A 22,664-nucleotide genomic window follows, 5' to 3' on the forward strand; every position below is an offset into this window, starting at 1 on the left:
TTTCAGACAGGAGAGATGTCTACATGCTGACTACCATCCATGATGAAAGCACTTCACCTGTGACTGTTTGGGGTCAGGTAGCTGAAGCGCGCAAACCTGTGTGTATTTTAGACTATAATAGGCACATGGGTGGAGTAGATCAGAGGTTGGAACCTTACGCTGCTCTTCGTAAGGCTTACATTTGGTATAAGAAGTTGGCTAGCCATCTTTTCCACTTGGCAACCTTTAATGCTTTTGTTATATTCAAGGGTTCTTGTCCTGAGTCAAAAATGACTTTTGCTAAGTTTCAGGAGTCTGTAATAGGCAGCCTTGTTCTAGTGGAAGAGGCAAGTGTTCCTAGAGTTGGAGTGGTGGAGGATGTGGCTAGATTGAAAGATCGCCACTTTCCTGATCACATTCCTCCCACCCCCTCAAAAAACTTTCCCAGTAGGAGATGTAGAGTCTATTGGCGAAGAGGTACACGGAAGGAGACTCGTATGTACTGCTCCGAGTGTCCTTCTAACCCTGGGCTGTGTGTCTGCTTGTTTTAGAATGTACCACATGCAAAATAATTTTTGGAAGCATCCATGAGTGGTAAGGTGAACTGCCTAGTCTCTATTGTTTTATATCTTTTGTTCAGTTTCAAGGTTAGCATTTGTGCAATGTATTTAGTTTCAGATTTTGTGTTGGTAGATTTGTATCTATTTGCAATTTGTTTGTGTTTTTGTATAAAAAAATCCTAAATGTGATGGCGGTGTGTGTAGGCTGGCACTTGGCTGGTGGTGTGCGTGGACTGGCGCTTGACTGGTGGTGTGTGTGGGCTGGTGCTTGGCTGGCGGTGTGTGGACTGGCGCTTGGCTGGCGGTGTGCCTGGACTGGCACTTGGCTGGTGGTGTGCCTGGACAGGCGCTTGGCTGGTGGTGTGTGTGGGCTGACACTGCTGGCGGTGTGCCTGAACTGGCGCTTGGCTGGCGGTGAGCATGGACTGGTACTTGGCTGGCAGTGTGTGTGGACTGGGGCTTGGCTGGCGGTGTGCGTAGACTGGCGCTTGGCTGGCAGTGTGCGTGAACTGGCGCTTGGCTGGCGGTGTGGGTGGACTTGCGCTTGGCTGGTGGTGTGGGTGGACTGGTGCTTGGCTGACGGTGTGTGAGTAGTGACTTGCTGCTGGTCACTACACACACTGCTAGCCAAACGCCACTCCACGCAATCCGTGAGCTGGTGTGGTTGCTGTGTCAGGAATGTGGGTGTGTGAAAGTGATGGGCCCTTGAATGGCACTGTCTGCTGGTGTTGTAATGTGCTGGGCCCGTGGCTGGCAGTGTGAATGGTTTTGTATGTGTCACACGTATGAAAGGTGCATGAATGGCCTGTAAAGAGGTTGGTGCCTTGTTGTGGCTTTACACCTCACTAGCTGTGAGTCAATGGTTCAGTTTCTCGTCCTTTCAATTATTAACTGTGCATTTCATTTTTGTGAAATCTCTGGTTAATACAACTGTATATACTGAACCATCACTCACCCTCGTGCCAAATCCAAACAGTATGTATGTGTGCTTGAGGAATAGGTGGTTGTGCAGAAATATTTTTCTTTTCTGTTTTTGTCAAGCAGAGTGTACCTTGTCCCTTTTTGTGAATGTTGTAATGTGTTGGTTTTGAGCCTGGTGGTGTGAATGGTCTTGTGTGTATCATGTTTGGAAGGTGTGTGAATGGTCTGTAAAGCGGTTGGTGCCTTGTCGTGGCTTTACAGCTCACGAGCTGCAAGTCAATGGTTCAATTTTTTGTCCTTTCATTTATTGACTGTGCATTTCATTTTTGTGAAATCTCTTGTTAATAAAATGTTATATACTGAACCATCACTCGCCCTCGTGCCAAATCCAACCAGTATGTGTGTGTGTTTAAGGAATAGATGGCTGTGCAGTAATCTTTGTCTTTTTTGTCTCTCTGCCAAGGTGTACATTTCAACTAAGAAAAACCTACCAACTGTAGATTTTGTCGTAAACTAAACACCCATGGGAGTACATGGTGTTGTCTCTCTTGTGGATCCCAACAAGTTATCTTACCCACATTGTCCAGCAAACCTCAAAACGTGACTGTCACATTTTCCTTGAATTATTGTGATCAAATGTTCACGCTGCAGAAAGTAACAACAAATTTCCATTCCCCCAGCATTTCTTCAAGTATCTCAATAGAAATGGTACCTGACTTGTGTGGGTGGGCCAAGTACCCGCTGCAGGGAAGGGCCCAAAACATATGGGGTAAGACATTTATGCCGGCATTGTGATTCCACACAAAAATATGTGGAAAATGTGTTTTTTTCAGCTAAATTTGAGGTTTGCATGGCATTCTAGGTAGGAAAATGTTGGGGGATCCACGCAAGCCATACCTCATTAGACTTCCCCAGATGTCTACTTTTCAGAAATGTTTGGGTTTGGTACTTTCCCAAGATGGCCGCCGAGCCCGGGGCCAAAATCTCAAGTGCCCCCCCCCAAAAACCAGGTAGTTTTGTTATAGGTCATTTTGAAGTCTCCACAGTATGATTTAGGCCATTTCCTGTTGCAGCCTCTATTCCTACCCACACAAGAGAGGTACCGTTTTTATCGGGAGACCTGGGAAAATGCTGGGTGGGAGGAAATTTGTGGATCCGCGCAGATTCCAGAACTTCCCCACACAGAAATTTGAGAAAAAAGTGAATTTTTCAGCAAAATTTGAGGTTTGCAGGGGATTCTGGGTAGGAGAATGTTGGGGGACCAACACAAGCTGTACCTCGCTAGACTCCCCCGGGTGTCGAGTTTCCAGAAATGTGTGGGTTTGGTAGGTTTCCCTAGATGGCTGCCGAGCCCCGGGCCAAAAACCCATGGGACCCCCCTTGTAAAACCAGGTTGGTTTGTGATAGGTAATTTTGATGTTGCCTCAATAGGTTTTGGGCCCTTGCCTGTCGCGGGTCCTTGACCCACCCACGCAAGTGAGGTACCATTTTTATCGGGAGGCCTGGGGGAACACTGGGTGGGAGGCAATTTGTGGATCCACGCAGAATCCAGAACTTTCGCACACAGATATTTGAGAAAAAAAGTGATTTGTTCAGCAAAATGTGCAGTATGCAGGGGTTTCTGGGTAAGAGAATGTTGGGGACCCATGCAAGCCATACCTCACTAGACTCCCACGGCTGTCTAGTTTCCAGAAATGTGTGGGTTTGGTAGGTGTCCCTAGATGGCCGTCGAGCCCCAGGCCAAAAACTGATGGGACCCCCTTGCAAAACCAGGTTGGTTTGTGATAGGTAATTTTGATGTCGCCTCAATAGGTTTTGGGCACTTGCCTGTCGCGGGTCCTTGACCCACCCACGCAAGTGAGGTACCATTTTTCTCAGACGACTTTGGGGAACGCGGGGTGGGTGAAAATTTGTGGATCAACGCAGATTCCAGAACTTTCCACCACAGAAATGTGAGGAAAATGTGTTTTTTTGACAATGTTTTAAGTTTGCAATGGATTCTGGGTAACAGAACCTGGTGAAATGTAGTCAAGTCACCCTATCCTGGATTGCCCTGGGTGTCTAGGTTTCAAAAATGTATAGGTTTGCTAGGTTTCCCTAGGTGCTGACAGAGCAAGGGTTCAGAAACTACAGCTAGGCACTTTGCCAAAAAAGGGTCATTTTTCACTGTGAAATTGTGGTGTGTCTACGTTGTGTTTTGCACCGTTTCCTGTCGCGGGCACTAGGCCTACCCACACAAGTGAGGTACCATTTTTCTCGGAAGACTTTGGGGAATGCGGAGTGGGTGGAAATTTGTGGATCCACGCAGATTCCTGAACTTTCCACCACAGAAATGTGAGGAAAATGTATTTTTTTTGGACAATTTTTTAGGTTTGCAAGGGATTCTGGGTAACAAAACCTGGTGAGAACCAGTCAAGTCACCCCATCCTTGATTCCCCTGGGTGTCTAATTTTAAAAAATGTATAGATTTGCTAGGTTTCCCTAGGTACCGGCAGAGCTAGGGTTAAAAAACTACAGCTAGACACTTTGCCAAAAAAGGGTCATTTTTCACTGTGAAATTGTGGTGGGTCCACGTTGCGTTTTGCGCCGTTTCCTATCACGGGCACTAGGCCTACCCACACAAGTGAGGTACCATTTTTATCGGGAGACTCAGGGTAATTCAGGTTTGTAAAGCAACTGTTATTACCTATTGACTTTCAATGCATTTCTGCCTTCCAAATGAAAGACAATGTGTAAAAAAGAAGTCATTTTGATAAATGACCAATAATTCCCATGCTAGTATGAGTATTCCCAATTTCGGAAATGTGCAAATATCTACTGTTTCTAAACTCTATATTTTGTTCCCATTTCAGAAATACATAGGTGTCTTTCATACCGATTTTTCCATGTATAAATTTTCCCAGAATAATTGCTATATATCCGGTACATAATAAAAAACCATTGCAAGTTGCTGCTTAGTTTAGTTTTTGGCACTGGGTTCGTTGGCTTCTTGGTGAACCTACAAGTCCTATATATCCCCACAACCAGTAAGGTCCAGCAGATGTAACGTATATTGCTTTCAAAGAGCTGTCATAATTAGAAGAAGTTACAGGTGAAAACGTTGACACAAAAGGCAGTTTTTTCAACTAATTTTCAATTTTTCCTATATTTAACTGTTAGTTTCTATAAAGAAACCTTGAAGGATCTACACAAATTACCCCTTGCTGAATTCAGAATTTTGTCTACTTTTCTAAAATGTATAGCTTTCCAGGATCCATTATTGCTTTCATGTCTACCATTAACTGGAAGGACGTTGAAAGCACAAAAAGTTGCAAAAATAGGCTATGTCCCCGAAAAATGCCAAAACTGTGTAAAAAAGTTTGGTTTTCTGATAAAAGTCTGTCATTTCCTTAAAGCTGGAAAAATTGTTATTTCAGCCCCACAAACCCTTTTTTGATACCATTTGTAGGGAAAAACCCAGACGCTTTCATTTGCAGCACTTTTTTCGCATTTTTCCCCCAAAAAACAAAATTTAGCTGTATTTTGGCTAATTTCTGGGTCCCCTCCAGGGGAATCCACAAACCCTGGTTACCTTAAGAATCCCCAGGATGTTGGAAGAAAAGGGCGCACATTTGGCGTGGATACCGTATGTGGTCAAAACGTTACAGGGGACTAAGCGCGAACTACCCCAAATAGCCAAAAAAAGGCTTAGCACAGTGGGGGGGGGGGGGGGAAAGGCCTAGCAGCGAAGGGGTTAAATAGGACTCCTTCAGAGGCCTCTGTAGATCTATCTCTTTGTCTCCATCTTTCCATAGTTCTTCTTTCAGACCCTAGGATATTTCGTGTGTAAAATGGAAGGCTATTGCCTTCACCAGTGGTTAAGCAGCACGAGCATGGTGGTGACGGCATACCCTGCAGTGAGCACTAGGGGTGAACATGTCCTTTTTAACCTGAGTCACTGGAGTGAGGCCTAAAAGATACTAATTTTTAAAGTTCAGCTGCTGTGTGCTCAACTCACCCTCGGCCTACATTGGTTTCTTGTGAAGTGCTAACCAGTGCAGGAGAAGTGTATCTGTGCTTGGGTGTATGTGGGCCTGGAAAGTGTACAATACAGGGATAATGCAGTACTGAGCAGTGCATGCATGATGAGTACATGTACTGAATGTATGTGTGCCTATGAGTGGTACAGTACATGAAAGTTACCAGTGCTGTGCAGTTTTTCCTTTTTTTGTGTTCTAAAAATAATGTTTTATCCCATTAACTGCTTAATGGACAAGCTTGGAGGTTACATTTTGTTGGCAATTCTTTTTTTCTACAAGTAGCTCTTTATTGTTTTTCTTTGTAATAGATGCACTTGAATACATAGTAACATAGCAAGGACACCATTAACGCCAGTCCTCAGCATAATCACATGTATCCCTTAAAGCATAGATTGGCAGACAAACAGTAATCACTTATAATGGTGCATTATTGCACAGCCTCTGACTAGTGTCTCTAAACATGCAGTGACATAAGGCATTCAGCAGAACATCCCTAACTGATAAAAACGTTTGACAGTCCACAGCGGTGACAATGGCATCCATATGCAGGGTGGAGGTGGAAATGACTGTTTCTTATAAGAGCCAATCCGCAGCCCCAAGAAGGAGCTATATCTGAGCAACAATAACTGTATAAAAAATAAAGAAAATCAATGTGAAATCTATGGCACCCTCCGAGGCCCCAGGTGCATGTATAACAGTGAGCGTATAGCAAACAGTGAGGGAAGAAGCATTCAACCATTCATTCTTGCAGTATTACAGTTTCCGGGAGGGGGAGAGGTGAATGCGAGGGTGGGTAACCGCCCATGTCAACGTTGACAAACACATTGATGAAAGTCAACAAAGGCAGAAGGCCTCAATTGGCCCAATGGACTGTGGTTAAGAAATCCTCTAAGAAGCAGCCATGCCACCTGCTACCTCATGACAGTCACTGTGGGGCATACCCCCATTGCCTCATGGAGGCCGCTCGTCCATTTTGGCCAACACTGCAACCATATATGTGTCCCAAGCTTCCAGGAATGGCACCACTCCCTGTGTCAGTGGCAATGATCTCCATGTTGCCATATGAGTGGATGCCCATTTAAGGAGATCCTTCAGCCATAGCGCCAGCAGCGGCATAACAGCCGATTTCCAATTCATGGCAATACAGCACTTTAGAAGAACAAATGCCATGTCTAGTAATCTAGCAATGTATTTGTTCTTACATGTTTGCGTGGTCAATCCCAACAAGCAGTGAAGTGAGTCACACTGCAGAGGGTGGCCCATTACCTCAGACAACACCTGAATGGTCTCCCCACAAAAGTGAGCAATCACTGGGCAATCCCAAACCATATGATAGAAATCCGCCTCTGCACAGAGGTAATGGGAGCCTTTCGGGAGACGCTTGGGACGATATGGTGAAGGTGCATCGGGTCAGGTAGATCTGGTGGACATACTTAAATTGGGTGTATTACAGGTGGGAATTCCTGGAGACACCCTGCACTTGCTCTAGAGCTTGAGTCCAGTGTTTGCCTGTCAACGTCCGACCCATGGCCTGAGCCCATTTGTCTCATAATGCCTGAAGGGTATGCACCAGCGATTCTAATAGTCTACCCCACACCAATGTAATTACATAGGCGCTAGAGCCATACCCTAACAGTTCCAGCAAGGCTGGGGATGTAAGTAGCTCAGCACAATGTGGTCTCCATGTAGCCCCTATGGCCACCACCGAAGCATTGTAGGTCAGAAATTGACCTTCATGAGGCTCGTATCTCTCCTGGAGGTCTTGGAAGGTCATCAGGAGATTGTGTTTATATAGACCCCTCAATGTGACAACACCCGCTTCTGCCCACGCACCCACATCGTGCCATACAGCAATCTTGTGGAGCACTGGGAGTGCCCATTCTGGCTAGGAGGGGGCATATGGGACCGGGCCATGGCACGGGTTCACATAGTGGTCCCAGAAGAACTTAGCCACCCTGATCGGCACCATATTTGCCTCATATGTCTTATAGGCCCCATAAGCCAGCCCAGGATGTCTCACCCGCCTAAATCTTGGACAATGCAAACCCGTTCTGGCGTGGGGCCCAGACCGAGCCACTTTCATGGGCCACTGCAACTGAGCGGCCTCATAGTATAATTCGTAATGTGGTGCGCCTAAGCCCCCTTCCTCTACAAGAGCAAACAGCTACTGCAATGCCACTGTATTCCTCCTGGGACCCCAGATTAAGGTGGTAAAGAACATATTCAATTTCTTGAAGAAGCACAGGGTCAGGGAGAAAGGTATGGACGAAAAGTGGTAGAGCAACCTGGGCAACACCAGCATCTTTGCAATGGACCCTCAGCCCATAGAGAATAGGGGCAATGAATTCCAAAAAGGCAGCGAGCATCGTGCACTGGCCAAGGCCCTACCCAGATTGTGGTCCACCAGATCATGCTCTGCGTGACAGATGTTAACGCCAAGATAGCCGAAAGTGTTGAATCACCACACCAGTCTGGATTGGTGAGGGGCTCCTCGACTGGGATACCACGGAGAGGAAAAAAACAGGACCAACTTAGGCGCAAGCCGGAGGCCTTACTGAAACAGTCCAGCACTTCCATCACCCCAAGCAAGTCATGACCATAGTTCCAAAGGAATATAAGTGTGTCATCTGCGTAGAGTGAAATCACCTCCACGACGCGCCATTCCATATGCCCCCACGGCGGTCCCCATCGCATCAACAGACTCGCCAGTGGCTCAAAGCCAGGGTGAAGAGAGAAGAGTGAGGACACCCTTGGTGGGTGCCCCTGCGAACCTGAAATGGTGCCGATATATCTTTGCCAGAACGCACTCTAGCAATTGGGTCAGTGTATAAGTGGTTTATCCATTGTCATATCTCTGGACCTAGCCCCATTCATTGCAGTACTCACCAGGAGGTAAGGCCAAGCTAGTGAATCAAACTCTTTCTACGTCTAACGAGAGGGCCACACCCGATGGCAACTCGGGTGGTTCCCCATCTAAGAGGCAGAACAACCAGCAGAGGTTGAGGAATGTGTTTCCTCCCAGAATAAAACCATTCTTGTCTGGGTGCACCAAATCGCCGATGTGCAGCAGCAAGTGATTAGTTATAATCTTACCCAGGACATTACAGTCCGTGTTGAGGAGCAAGAGTGGGCCGTTAGATCGCACTTTCAATGGGTCTTTATCTAGCTTGGGGAATACCATGATCAGTGCCTCCCGCAATTACTGTGGGAGGGTACCCGCTGCCTTAACTGTTTGAAACAGTCATAGAAACTGTAGAGCAAGCAAGGTATGTTGAGTAGAACTCCACAGGATTCCATCAGTCCCTGAAGTCTTATTTTGAGCCATCTGGTCTAAGGCCGGGCAGAACTCACCAAGAGTCAGCAGAACATCTAGGGCCTGGCGGTGGATAGGTTAACTTCAATGAATCCGAAGGTTGTCCAGCTATTCTGACAGCCCAGACTCACCCATCCCCACATCTTCCTGATAGAGGGCCGTGTAGACTTCGAAGAAAGCCTAATCAATGGCCATCTGCAAAGTGAGTATAACGTCCGTCATGGACCTAATGGCAGTCAACCGGGGTTGCTCACTCTCGGAGCGCAGTAACCAGACCAGGACCCACCCCACACTATTGCCTTCTGCATGCTGTTGAGCAGTATATTCTGGGAAATCTAATCTCCTCAGTCTATCCTGTAGGGCCCTCTGTTCTGCCCTAATGGAGGTAAGTGCCTCTCTCTGATCCTCTCCTACCCCCAACCAAACCTCTTTTACATGAGTCTCTGTTAGCTTGCATTGCAAGCACACTTTGGTGCTATATTTGGCCTTAATACAAAGCCTGGCATGATCACCTTAAATGCCTCCCATTCCACTCCTCTATCGGAAGGGGTATTTTCATTAGACTCAAAGTAATGGAGTGCATGTGTGCCTACAGTCTCACAAAACATCGATTTCTGAAGCACTTACACAAGTAGCCTCAGGTTGGTATCAGGGTCCGACGCCTGCCACTGCATAATGTGACCATCAGAGTGCTATGGCCCAAAATTGTATGCTCCAGGCAATCGGCCTAATTGAGAAAGGGAAGTATCTCTGGGTTGCCCAAGGGAGATCGATTCTTGTATGATGGTGATGAACCTGTGAGAAGTGTGAATATTCCAGTGCAAGGATATTCAGTGAGCGCCAAAGATCTTGAAGTCGACCATGCCTCAGCCAGTCCACTAAATAGTGCGCAGCTCTGATTGCTCGTGTGCTGCAGAGTGGAGGGGGAGACCTGTACATATTATTGTCATGCATGCAATTAAAATCTACCCCAAAGGCTTGGGACGTTTAGGTCCTGGAGTATTGTTGGTGCGAGGGTCTCTAGAAAGTGAGATTGGACTGCGTTGGGTGCATAAAGGGCAAAGGGTGCAATATACAGCTGTCCTTCCACCAACACGTCACTCCTCTGGATCCACCCTTTGGCGCTCGATCTGAAACGGTACTGTAGGATCACCAACCAGATCAGCACTCCATGGGCAAATGCAGAATAAACAGTACCCACTTCCTGACCCCTCCAACGATGTTGCAAATGCTGCAACTCAACTGATGTAATTTGATTTTCTTGGAGATATGTCCTGTGAATGTGCCTGTGTGGTAAGTATGAGTACACCAGGTGTCATTGCCTAGGTGTCCACATTCCCCGCACATTACAGGATAGGAAATTGTAGATGGGGGGAGTCAGTAGTTCTTGACGCCATCTAAGAATTGCCTATGTGCTCCCCTTCCCCTGTTTTTTTTTTTTTTTTTTATTGCAACCGGAGTTAAAACATGGTATTATATTACAACACAGATAATTAATTAATAGATCACAAAATATTTCAAATCCTCAGCCTGTTTAGCAATCTAAGACACATTTTTTTTCTTAAAGGCAACTTTAGTAGAATTCATAATAAAGTTCAAGCCTCCCCTGACTCAATCACGTCTTAATAGCAATTTCATATATCTCCCAAGGCTAATAATCAAAATCAAACTTGGTACCCCATGTTTTCTCGAATTTCTTAAGGCCTCCAATGCGTGCGGCATAGATATATTCGCTCTTTTTGACCCTCCTCATCTTCTGAACCCATTTCATAACTGAGGGTATGGAATCCGAACGCCAATTTTGCAGCAAAAGTGACCTTGCGATCGCTATTGCTATGTAAAGTAACCTAGTCATGGATTCCGAGAAGAGAAGATCTGGGTCATAACCAAGTAATATTAGCCTACTGTTAACTTCAAGCTTTATATTGCACTCTTGTTCTAAGAAAAAAAATACCTCAGTCCAATAAATATTAATATTTGGGCAAATCAACATAATATGTGACCAATTGGCGTGTGTATAATTCATGCATCGAAAGCATTGAGAGGACTGGTTAGTGAACATCCTGGCTAAAACAGAGGGAGTTCGATACAATAACCACTTACTAAAAAACAACATCCTACGCCAATTGGCCCCTCTAAGAGTGCAAAAATTTAACTTATTAATTGTAGACCAAATCTGAGGAGAGACTACACAATTCTCATGATCAGCCCATTTCTTAATAGCTTTTGACTCAAGATCCGGTTGTTTTAGAGAAGCCAGGAATGTTTTCCAAACCCCTGGTTTCTTATTGACTGCTTTGGCTAACAAATCCTCTACAAGCTGATTTTGGGTCATAACAGAGATGGGGTTTACTTCTACTAGATATTTATATAGGCAGCCATAAGAGTTAACCAAAATAAAATCCGTAACAATCCCTAGAGAAATTTCTGCTACCGTCATCTATTTGCCATCCCTTAAGAAGTCTGATACTTTAAAGTAGCCGACTTCCGCCCATTTTGATGTCAAGTGGGTAGGTTGTTTAATTCCTATTAAGGGGAGGATTTCTTCTATTAAGGTGGCTGAATTAATTACTGGGATAGAATATTTTTTAAAGAAGGCCTGACGTCTTTTAAAAATACATTGGAGACATTTATATCGTACCAGCTTTGGGTACCTGAACAATAGCATGAGAGAATTAACCTGAGTTTCAGTACAAATTAAATTCAAAAAGAAATTACAATAAAAATGCGCTTGTGGTAAAGGCTTGAACCTAGATAGATACTGTGCAAAGTAAGCGTCGTAGTAATGTTTCAGATTCGGGAGTGCGAGCCCTCCCTGATCTACATCTTCATATAAAGTGCCAAGTGCTAAACGTGGGTTTTTTTTTGCCCATAAAAAAGTTGTAAACATGGACTCAACCTGAGAGAAAAACGAGCTTGATAAAGTGCATGGTATTGAAGAAAACAGAAAATTAAACAATGGTAATATAGACATCTTGATAAGAGCAACACGACCTAAAATGGATAAAGGAAGAATATTCCAACGAGTCAATAACCCCTGAACTTTCTTTAAAAGTGGCGTGTAATTTAATTTAAATAAATCTTCGAACGACGCGGAATAGAAAATCCCCAGATATCTTTTTGGGTTGAAATTTGCTGAGCCTTGGATATCTGGATGTAGGTCAAAGACAGCTCTCCCACATTGTATAACTTCCGTTTTGGCTCTGTTTATTCGATACCCTCCTAGTGCTTCGAAGTCCTCAAATAGTTTGAAGACTTTGATTTGTACTTCTATTGTGGGCTTAATTAACAGCATAATATCGTCTGCATAAAGTTTTAACACCGGCATAGTTGGGATTGGAGGAAGGATATCTGGGGAGTTCCGTATTGCAATTGCCAGGGGTTCAATAAAAAAAGCGAATAATACAGGAGATAGAGGGCATCCTTGCCTTGTGCCACGCTTAATATTAATGGACCCTGCCACGGTTGAATTAATAATTACATTTGCCACTGCATTCTTATATAAATTCTGAATTAAGAGTATAAAAGACGTTGGAATATTAAAAGATTTCAAAATACAAAACAGCGTCTTCCAAACCACCAAATCAAAAGCTTTTTCCGCGTCGAGCAATAGAACTAGCGCGGGGATTTTCTTAATTTCAAAATAATCCAAAGCTTCGGCAAGAAAATGGGTGTTGGTAGCTAACTGTCTGCCCGGCAAAAATCCATTTTGGTCAGCGTGTATCAATTTTGCCGCATATTCATTGAACCGGAGAGATAGAAGTTTTGTGACAATTTTGTAATCCGAGTTCAGCAATGTAATTGGGCGATAAGAGTTAGGATCCCTTTTGTTTTTGCCCTTCTTCGGAAAGCTAACAATATTTCCCTGTTTAAAAGATTCTGGAATACCCCCCCCCATCTAGCATAGAATTTATCAAGAAGAGGAAGAATTCACCGAAGGCCTTGAAGAAAAATTTATAAAATTCGGCGGGTAAGCCATCTGGGCCACATGCTTTGGCATTAGGTAAGCTCTCTATCACCTCTTCCAACTCTATTAAAGAAAACGAGCGGCCCATGAGATTTTTATCTATATCCATCAACATGGGTGGTGGATTTTCAAGCAGAAACTTTTTCAACAGCAGATCATCGACTGACTGAAGTTGGTCATAGATGGTCAGATAATGTGCAAGCATAATATTATTAATCTCACCTGGATCCTCCGTAAAGCCTGCTAAGAATGGGCAATTCAAAGCTTTGATTTGATTCGTATCTGCTTGTTCCTTGGCCTGCCACGCCAACAGCCTACCAGTAAAGTTGCTCTCCTCATAGATTTTCTGCTGAGACTGTTGGAAAAAGATCTCGCTTTGAGTGTTATATACAGTACAAAGCTCACTCTTGGCTTGTTCAAGTTGAGCTTTAGTGGTAGAAGAGGGATTCTTTAAAAAAGCTTCATTACAAATATGGATCTTATCTTCAATTTTTAATTTCTTCATCTTGACGTTTTTGGCAATAACTGCCTCTTTGCTTACTATTAATCCCCGAATAAAGGCTTTAAGTGTGTCCCAAACTATATGGGGTTCTGCGGAATGAATATTCTGGATTTAAAATTGTCTGATCTCAGTATCCATAAATTTTACCCATTCGGCGTCATTCAAATGCAACTTATTAAATAACCAGCGTTTAGGTGTTTTTAAACCAGAGCCCATGTGAATTTCCAGAGATAGCATTGCATGATCCGAAAATCCATTGAAAAAGAAATTTTGTTGATAAAAATCTAAATTCTGGGAGATCAAAAAAAAATCAATGCGTGAAGAAAAGGCAAACCGTCCTGATCCACATGTAAATTTCTTTAAAGTCGGAAATGCCGTTCGCCAAGGATCTTGTAAATTTAGCATATCCGAATGATCTTTCAATATTTTAAGAGATCTAGGCTTTGTCTGCTTTTTCCCTTGAACAGTGGAATCCAGATGTGGACTCATCAAGATATTGAAATCCCCGCCCACAATCAAATCTCCTACAACATGATTCAAAGAGAGAAAGAGATCGTCATATGCTTTGGCATCATCTTCAACGGGTGCATAGTAGCTTACAAAATTCAGAGGACATGGTTTGGATCTAAAAGAGCATGTCACCCAACACCATCTCCCAAATGGATCCTTACCCGACTTAATACACTCTACTTGTAAGCCTTTTTTTATAAATATGGCAGTCCCTCTATGGGATGCGGAGGCAGATGAGAAACCCCTGTAGCTGGCCCAGGTTTTAAACATTAAAAATTCCAAAATATTTTTAGTCGAGATATGAGTTTCTTGTAAAAGAATAATTTCAGGATTTTCTGTTTTTAGCCATGCTTCAATAGCCCGCATTTTTTTCCGATTATTCAGGCCGTTAACATTAAACGAAATTATTTTTAACCTATTAGCCATTTAAACAGGAAACATAAAAAAGAAAATCTAAAAAACCAATCAATGTAACTTTCCAAGGAAAAAAAAAAGCAGCAAATGTAACATACGAAATAACCAAACAATCATTGAAACTACCGGTTGAATTTTCCCTATGTTTTAGTCCCCCATCCCACACCCAGAAAAGTAGACTATCCCCCCTCCACCGCTCCTTCCACTTTCCCCAACCCCCACTCAATTTGGGTGTCATGTTGTTACACCCTGGTGAATCTATCGCTTACCCGTCCCCCAACACTATGATGCGTGTTCCTTGGCCCTCCAGGATTCAATTTTCTGAGGAGCCTTTGCTATTGTGATAAAACCCTCTAAGCTAATCCCCTTCCCCTGTTGACCCCCTTCCTGCCTCGCACACAGATCTTTGCCCCAGTTCTCCACAAATTGAGCACAGTTGTTCACAGACAAGAATATGAATTAAAGCAATTACAAAAACAAAGACAGTATTCCCAACTCCCCTCCCCAGATCGAAGCAAAAAGCCCCTAAACAGTAGCAAACCAGTAATGAACACAAGTCAAAATGAGCCCACCATGGTGGTAGAGAAAGAGGTGCCAGAAGTGTAGAAGGCATGGATGACTTAGTTTGCTTGACCCAGTAAAGCTGCAAGAGATCTCTCCTACTACAGAGGATATCCTATTGATTCACCACCAGTCACAGCAAAAGGATATATGGCCTCAGCTCAGATCACCAAGTCAACAGTCACTAGGGTAAAAGCTGGTCCCAATCAGAGTTCGGGGGGGGGGGGGGGGGGAGGGGGAGGGGAGGATATTCAACACGGAGCGCAGAAATTCCCTCTCAAGTGAAGACAGCGATCGGGTAAGCGAGCCTGTGGTGTGGCTATGGCAGGTTCCTGTTATTCCGATGGTTTGCTCCTAGAGGGGCTATGGTGCTGTCACCAGCAGGGGGGACACCACTGTTGTGGGCCCCTATAATCTGTCACATCTCACGACGGTGGTGGCACCCCCATCGACTTCAACCACTTTCAGGCATTGGCTGCCGATGTGAAGAAATGGGTCGCATTAGAGTCCAGCACCCGCAGCTTGGCTGGAAACATCAAGGCCCATTTAGTGAAACTGGAGCTTGATCGGCATGAATAAGCCCTGCTGGGAGGCATGTCCACCATGTAATTGGGGGTAAATGTTTACTGGGCTATTTTCACTTGCCACGGGCCTTTTTATGTACGTAACCTGTAAAATGTGGTCTTGGTCACGATAATTGAAGAGTAACACCTCCACCGGCTGTGGGCGGACCCAGACCGCGGCAGCCTGCTGGGCACCCTGTGGGCACATTCCACATAGAAGAAAGTAGATCTCCATCCATCAAGAATTGTGCTAAGATGCCAGCCTACCAGAAGGAGGTCCATGTTAGGGCCCTCGGCTGCTCACGGTAGCCCCACAATTTGAACGTTGTTATGCCTAGCTCTGCCCTCAGCATCATTCGCTTGAGTCCACAATAAAATCACCTATGCCTTAAAGGTCTTCAGCTGTGATTGCATTTCAGCCATGGAGGGGCGCAAGCCAGCCAGTGCAGGTTCATTAGACTCCACTCTATCTCTCAACTTGGCCTGATCAGCCCTAAGCAAACTCATCTTAACCGTTAATGCATCTAGCTGAGGGTCTAGCTCAGCTTTAACATCTCTAATGGTCCACACAAACTAATCAAACATATCGATGGGCTTGGGGCTGCTGACCTGGCCTTGGGTACCCCCAGCCCCTGTGGCTCAGTGCCCCTCCCCAGACTCTGGGCCACGCCTCAGGCCTTGTTGCTTGACCATGGCGGCAGGGTGAGTACATAATACAGGAAAGTAATGAGAGCTAGGAATCAAGATCATGTCCTCAGGGCCAGGCCAACAGCGACTCCAACAGTAGGGTGCCATTTGGGGCACAGACAGCCCAGTCACGAAAGCGTCCCACAAGTAGGTAGCAAAGCAATTCGGACAGGAGGATCAATGCAGATCTGTTCCTCACCAACGTACCAGTGCTGTCGACTTCAGTTCAGTCCAGGAGCAGGATGTGCTGGACAGTCATCAACATCAGTTCCAGAACCCAATGGTTTGTATTCTTCCATATGGGCCACTACCAGCCCACCCACGAGCCAGCATGGGTTAGCAAGAACCAGGTGGGCCCCCACAGGCACCAATCCACCATCTCCATGTGCCCCTTGTGCTTGGTTGTAGTGTAGAGGGAACTGCAGGCTGGAAGGAGAGACCCCTCATGCACTCGGTGCATTGGGGTCAGAGATTACCACCCCTAGCTATCCCCAACAGAGCTGCAAAGCAAGGGAAACCTCAAGACCCCAAGGTAGAGAGGGGGCACCCTGAAGAAGTAGTACTAGGTAGAGGGCTTCAATTCAGCAGTCCCACCCAACCTTATGGCAGACAAGGTCTATGGCCTACCATCATAACAGGGGGGAGTGGCGACTCCTCCGGAGGCTGTATTCATCCCTGCCTCCTTTCCTGCGCAGGACCTCACTGCTGGTCAGGCCTTTTCGCCCCCGCTTGCCGTTAGGGCCTTTGCTTCCAGCTGGCCGTTGCCATCCTCTATAGTGCGTGCGGCACAGCTCGACCGAGTCTGCCTTGCGCATCGCTCCCAGCTGGACTACTGTTCAAGACAATCCCTGTGGCACAGAGGGGAGCCTCCAATGGAGCAATCATGCTGCCCGAGGCCATGGCTTTGTCTCGCCCCACGGCACCACTCTTCGTCGCTCCTGGGACCGTAAGGGGAAGCCAAGCTCCACATCCACTCGTCCAAACCACGAGGGTGATGCAAATCACAAGGCCATCACCCAGCAGGATGTTGCTGTGTCCATGGAAAGGCACCTCACCCGGCTGTCACCATTCCAGCAGCAGCATGCTAGAGGGAGGCTAAAGGACCAATTTGAGGAATCTGAGGGGGTCTCTGATGTTGCAGAATGCTGGCGGTCGGGCATGGTACGCTGATTTTTTTGACCAAGCGTTCATCCCATCAGAAATCTTGGCCTTGCCCCCTGCAGTATGTGAATGTTAAATGAATGTGCTGCATGTATGTGTGCCTATGAGTCGTACAGTTCATGAAGAATACAGTGCTGTGCAGTGTGGGTAGGTTGTATACATGCACTGGGTGTATGTGTGCCTTTGGATGGTATAATACATTGAGGGTCCTGGGTTCCAATTTGGGAGACAGAGGCCTGCATGGTGAATCATGGAACTGAGGTAGAGAAATGCCCTCAGATAGATTAGTGTATTGCTGCATTCCTGTAAGCTGGGTGGGACACTGTTAGAAAGTGGGTGACTGTTTGGGGGAGTGAAATCCTGCCCAAGTAGGAACCACAATCTTTGTCAGGGTTAAGTTGTAAGCAAACTCTAAATTAACCTTTGCTCAACCCTCGGGTAGCTAGGCACAGAGCAGCCAGACAGAACTAAGAGGCAACGTATAAAGTATCTATGCAGCACTTCAAACAGTAACACAGTGAAAATACACTACTAAAGGATCCCACACCAGATTAGAACAATTTTTAAATGGGAAGATGCCCATAGTGTGGATAGCCCGCACTATGGCGTCCTTTTGAGCAGCACCAGGAATCTTAAGGAGGCAGATGTCCCACAAGCACTGGTTAATGCCGTACCAACCTGCTTTCTTAACCGTGTGCCTCTGTGGTTGTAAACTTGAGCGACACTACAAGTGAGCTGTGAAGTTAACTAGGAATGTAAAGCACATCATGCTACGGGGACATTACCGTGCTACATGGATTAGAATATTTTTTGAACTGTTGTGTTTACATGTAAATTAATCTTCCAGACTGTACGCGTCAAAGCTAAACAAGTGGGCCACATTTCATTAACAACCTCTTGTGTTTTTGCAGTTGATGTAATGTATGTTATTATTCTGTAAAAACAGCTCTTGGTACAATATTATAGTTTACAACACAACTCATAGGGATTACACCTAGGAAAGAGATAGAAACATGATTGTATTAGCCGTGTGTAATAATGTAGTTAACTTACCTTCACATAGCCAGCTTCTAACTCAAGTGTGGAAGTAAAGCGGTCTAAAGCATTCTCTTCGTTAGCATCGAGAGTGGAAGAAGACTGACCGGTCTGGCCTGTGGGGATTTCAATGGCGCCATCTTTGTCTTCAGTTACTAAGAATGAATCGGTAGTCCTCACGTGCAGAGCTAAAATAATTGACAAAGAAAAGCTTTAATAATATCTGCTTATTTCTACAGGTAACTACATGTAGTCAAATTTGGCTTTACACCTCTCTGCACATTTGAGAAGGAGAAGGGGTGTTGAGGCAGATGAAAGAATATTTTTATTCTTATTGACAGACTTAAAAAAAAAAAGTAAATGCACTCACTGGAGTCTAGATGTTTCAGAGAGTTCTGAGCTTCTAACCCCAAACCACTCCTCGAGTGAGCTGAGGACTATTCGACTACATTAACCTGAGGTTCAAATGCAAAAGGGTTGTGTACTTGGCGCACAGTTGTGGGCTTAATAGTTGGATAAGGACCCAGAAGTGGACTCTAGTGGTAAAGGGCTTTTTAGGTCTCGCCTAGCGTTGCAGCACAAATGCGCTGCCATCGCTTTGCGAGGCATGCAGTATATACTGTAGTGTGGAAACTTCGTGGAAGCTCCGCCCACTCTCTGCCTATTGGCTTTTGTCTTAAATGATGCCTTCCGATTGGTTTGAGGTTTGTTAGTCCCTCCTCATTCTTCATTTGTATCCTTCCATGGCTATTTTGTCTCCAAACACTATTTTCTTCCCTGTCTCCCCACCACACCGCCCCCTCCCTCAGTCTGTGACTTCTCACCCTCCCCCACCCCCCCCCACTCCCGTTCGTGTTTTCTTGCCTACTGGCACTTCCGTTTTCATCTTTATTATTGCCACCTTCAAATATGCAAGTTCAAAATGCGTGTTGTGCAAAAACTTCTCGTGTTTAATGAACTAGATTTTAATGTTACTCTAAATATAATAAGACTCTAGGCAAAATTCGGGGTATGCATGGCAACTGACACCTCTTAGTTCACAAATGGCATTGTTGTCGGGCGGGAGGAGTGGCAGTGTTTTAACTCATGCTTAAAACGAGCACTTTTAATATTTTCCTCTCAATTCAGTGCTATAATCTTTTGTACTGAGGTGACCCGCTAAAGAAATGCACTTTTTTGAATTCTGAAGAGACATTATCGCACATTTACATCATGTTTAATGTATGATTAACATGCCGATCATTTTCACGGCTCGTATACGCTCGTCTCGTCTCCGGCTGGCTCTACCTGTTAATTAATATATTGGCTTGTGCACCTCTAACAAAGAGAGATGAATGGATACATGACAGTGAGCCCGGTAGATGGTAGAGAAATAGACTGGTGCAGACAAACAGACAAAGTCAGTCTCCATTGCCTCACGTCAGAATCATCACTTTCAATAACCTGGAAATCTGCGGGCAACTCCCGCATGCCCCAACCTCATCCCCCTCACCTATTCTTAGCAGAAGCAGCAGATTCTGAGCTGTGCCCTGCTGGTGCAGAGGAGCACGGCAGAGTCTGTAGAAGCGCTGGTATCCCTAGCCTCTCCGGGCAGGCACCTAAGACTTCTGGGTGCCTTCACACTCAGGATAAATGAATACATTTTGTTCTGTGCTTTATTTGTCCCTCTGTGAGCACTGTCTGGTAGATGAAGCTCTGTGTTAATAAACACATTCAGAGAGGTGGTTGTGTACAAACAAACAACAGCCACAATACCGTACGTTTTGAACGTGTAGTTAAATACCTGCTCATCGAGTACCTCATTGGCTGATCATTCCATGGCACTACCAAAATTACATTTGGACACATTATCTCAACTGTAAAACACTCCCTTCTATGGGTCATTTAGCAACTCGGGGCTTTGGGGTTAGGTAACCTACTTTGGATGCTGTGTAAAAGAGTAAATACAAAAATTAATGCAATAAAACTAAGCAACCAGTACTGTCTAAAACACTGTGTAAACTGACCCGCATTCTGGCATTTTGTTTAGGTAATGTCGATTTTCTCATAGATGCGAGTAAAGAACTCCTAATATCTTAATGGAATCTGCACACTTTTAACTAATAGCACCGGGCGACCTTTGACAACTAGGCAATGAATATATTTTCATGTACCCCCGAAGCCCCCCCTGCCCCCCGCCCCATTGGCAAACTTTATTGCCTCCCAGTGTTTGGGGAATAACCAAAACACAGGAGAGTGAGTCAAATAGTCTAGAAAATGAAAGAGAAGCCGGGATTTGGATTCACATGCTCCGATCTCGATCGCGTTGGTTAGTCTGTGTCTTTTGTTACATCCTGGACCCAGTAAGCCCTGTCAGCCCTAGGACTCCTGCAAAAGTTCCCACTGTTGGGGCAAGTAGTGACAGATCACTAGATTCTTATTCCAGTAAACGCTAATAGCAATTAATAAGCCCAGATGCTTCACACACCCTGCATTTAAAAATGCTAGATGGGAAAAAGCAAGCCTGAAAATACAAGCAGAAATTTTGGGATGACAGATGGAAGGCTCCAAGGTTGGAATATGAGGATATATAAGTTATAGATTTTATGCTGGGTCAGTGGGAGAAACAAGCCCTTACAGAAAAGGAGAGGGTTGCAGGAAGCTCGGGCGATGGATCAGTGGAAGGAACCCCAGAAGGGAGGGCAGTAAACATAGGCTCTACCTGAGCGCAGACGTTACTTAGACCTCCCCCCACAGTATACCCTAGACTGTTTTCTAGAGTATCCCTTAGACAGTCTACTCAACCCATCTACAGAATACCCATGTGTCATGTCCCAGGTATCCCATCCTTTTAAGTAGTTTAAACTTCACTGAGACGCAAGCCAGAATTCCAGAAAGCTATGGAATATTGGGAAGAAAAAGCTGAGGACTTCAGGCCTCAAGGAAGAAATAGGGATACACAAGATTTGAGGCCCTGGGAAGAAAGAAAAAAAGAAGAGGAACAAGAAAGACATAAGAAAGAGATAGGTCGGGAACTGGAGAAGGAGCGGAGATATACAAAAAGAAAAGCTCACATTAGTAGAAGATAAAGGGGGTAGATTTAGAAATAGTGATACTCTCCACCATTAAGGAAACAAAAGAGTTGATACATATGTATGTTTCAGACACTGACATTTTGGAGTGGCTTCACAGTTTTTGCATTTAAAGCACAAACTTTGAATGATAAGTCAAAACCAGCGACTATACTGAGTTGCCTCCATTTCGAAGGAACTAAAGTCATTAAAAGGATGCCTGGCAATTTGACTTATGACTGCATGCTTAGATGGATTAGGAAGACGTCAGCCGAGTAATTACAGAGATTCTAAGAGAACAATAAGACAGCTTGGACTCCGTTTGAGAACTGGAACCATGAAATATGCTTAGTTGAAAAGAGTTGGTGGAAGGAAAGGAAGCAAATTATTGTCTCTAAACCAGTAATGGCAGCAGAACAACTAAGGGAGGAGTTCTCTGCCCCACTCAGACAGTACTTGTGATCTGACAGGTCTGACTAATAAAACTACAGTCATACACCCCTCAAACCACCTCCTCTCCAATTCCAGGTACAGACTAGGCCCATATATCTGCCCACACAAAACAGATTGTATCCCAGGAGGCAAAGATTGACAGTAGCCTCTGGTTTACAATGGTGGGTTCAAGATCAAGGTTATGCCCCTAACTTTTCACTCTATGAACTTTCCATTAGAAACAGGTCTAAATGGAAGTTGACTTCGGATGGGAGGCAAGATGGCGCCTGAGTGAAATTCTCTGTTACTCACCTCCGTGTCTCTCCCTGAATCGATGAGGTTTTCTACCGATTTGCATCGGCTATGCGCAGAGAAAGTAATGGTTGGCATCTGTTGACTGGATGGTGCAGGGGATGCCGAGGTTCGTGTGCTCGTCGATCCGTGGAGAAGATCGAGCGAAGTAAAGACCGATATGGATGCTGGGAATCTCTTGCTCAGATCTTGCTGACGGCGGCGGCCGGCTGGGGAACTATCGATGTAGGATTGGTGCTGCCTAGCAACGTAGACGCCGGTGACCCTAGAGTGCAAACAGGAGAACTCATGGCGGCTCGGGGCGTGCGGAGCAAGACGCGTTTGGCTGCACCGGCGGCACCCTCGTCGGTGCAGCGTGAAATGAATACCAAAGCAGACACGGACTGTAAAAAGCACAAACTGCGTTCCGGTAAGGGGGGCAAACCAGAAGGTAACAAAAACCCCATGTCAAAAGATGCTGTAATTGGTGAACAAAATAAGAAACAGATAGCTATAACAAGCTTGTTCCCAGTTAAAGGTGCAAATGAATGTGAAAAGGAGCAAGAACAGTTAAAGGATATAAATGATACCCTAATTAAAACCCCTACCGGTGCAGAAACGTGTGTAACAGATCCGCAAGCTGTCAGTATTACCCCGGATATGATGGCAGAAATCGGCATGGAGCAGCTGTCATGGGGG

At 45.1% G+C, this 22,664-nt stretch overlaps 1 protein-coding gene across 3 annotated transcripts in view; it reads right to left on the reverse strand.

Moving 5' to 3' along the window:
• The window catches only part of ERICH6B (glutamate rich 6B), a 370,776-nt gene that overhangs the window by 157,058 nt on the left and 191,054 nt on the right, over positions 1-22,664 (reverse strand). For all 3 annotated transcript variants that reach the window (XM_085621832.1, XM_085621831.1, XM_085621833.1), the window contains one exon: positions 18,211-18,380. In XM_085621832.1, coding sequence (XP_085477958.1) covers positions 18,211-18,380 — 170 coding nt within the window. The remainder of the gene's footprint in view (positions 1-18,210; positions 18,381-22,664) is intronic.

Source organism: Triturus cristatus, chromosome 8 (genome assembly GCF_964204655.1).
Source record: "Triturus cristatus chromosome 8, aTriCri1.1, whole genome shotgun sequence".
Classification (NCBI taxonomy): Eukaryota; Metazoa; Chordata; class Amphibia; order Caudata; family Salamandridae; genus Triturus; species Triturus cristatus.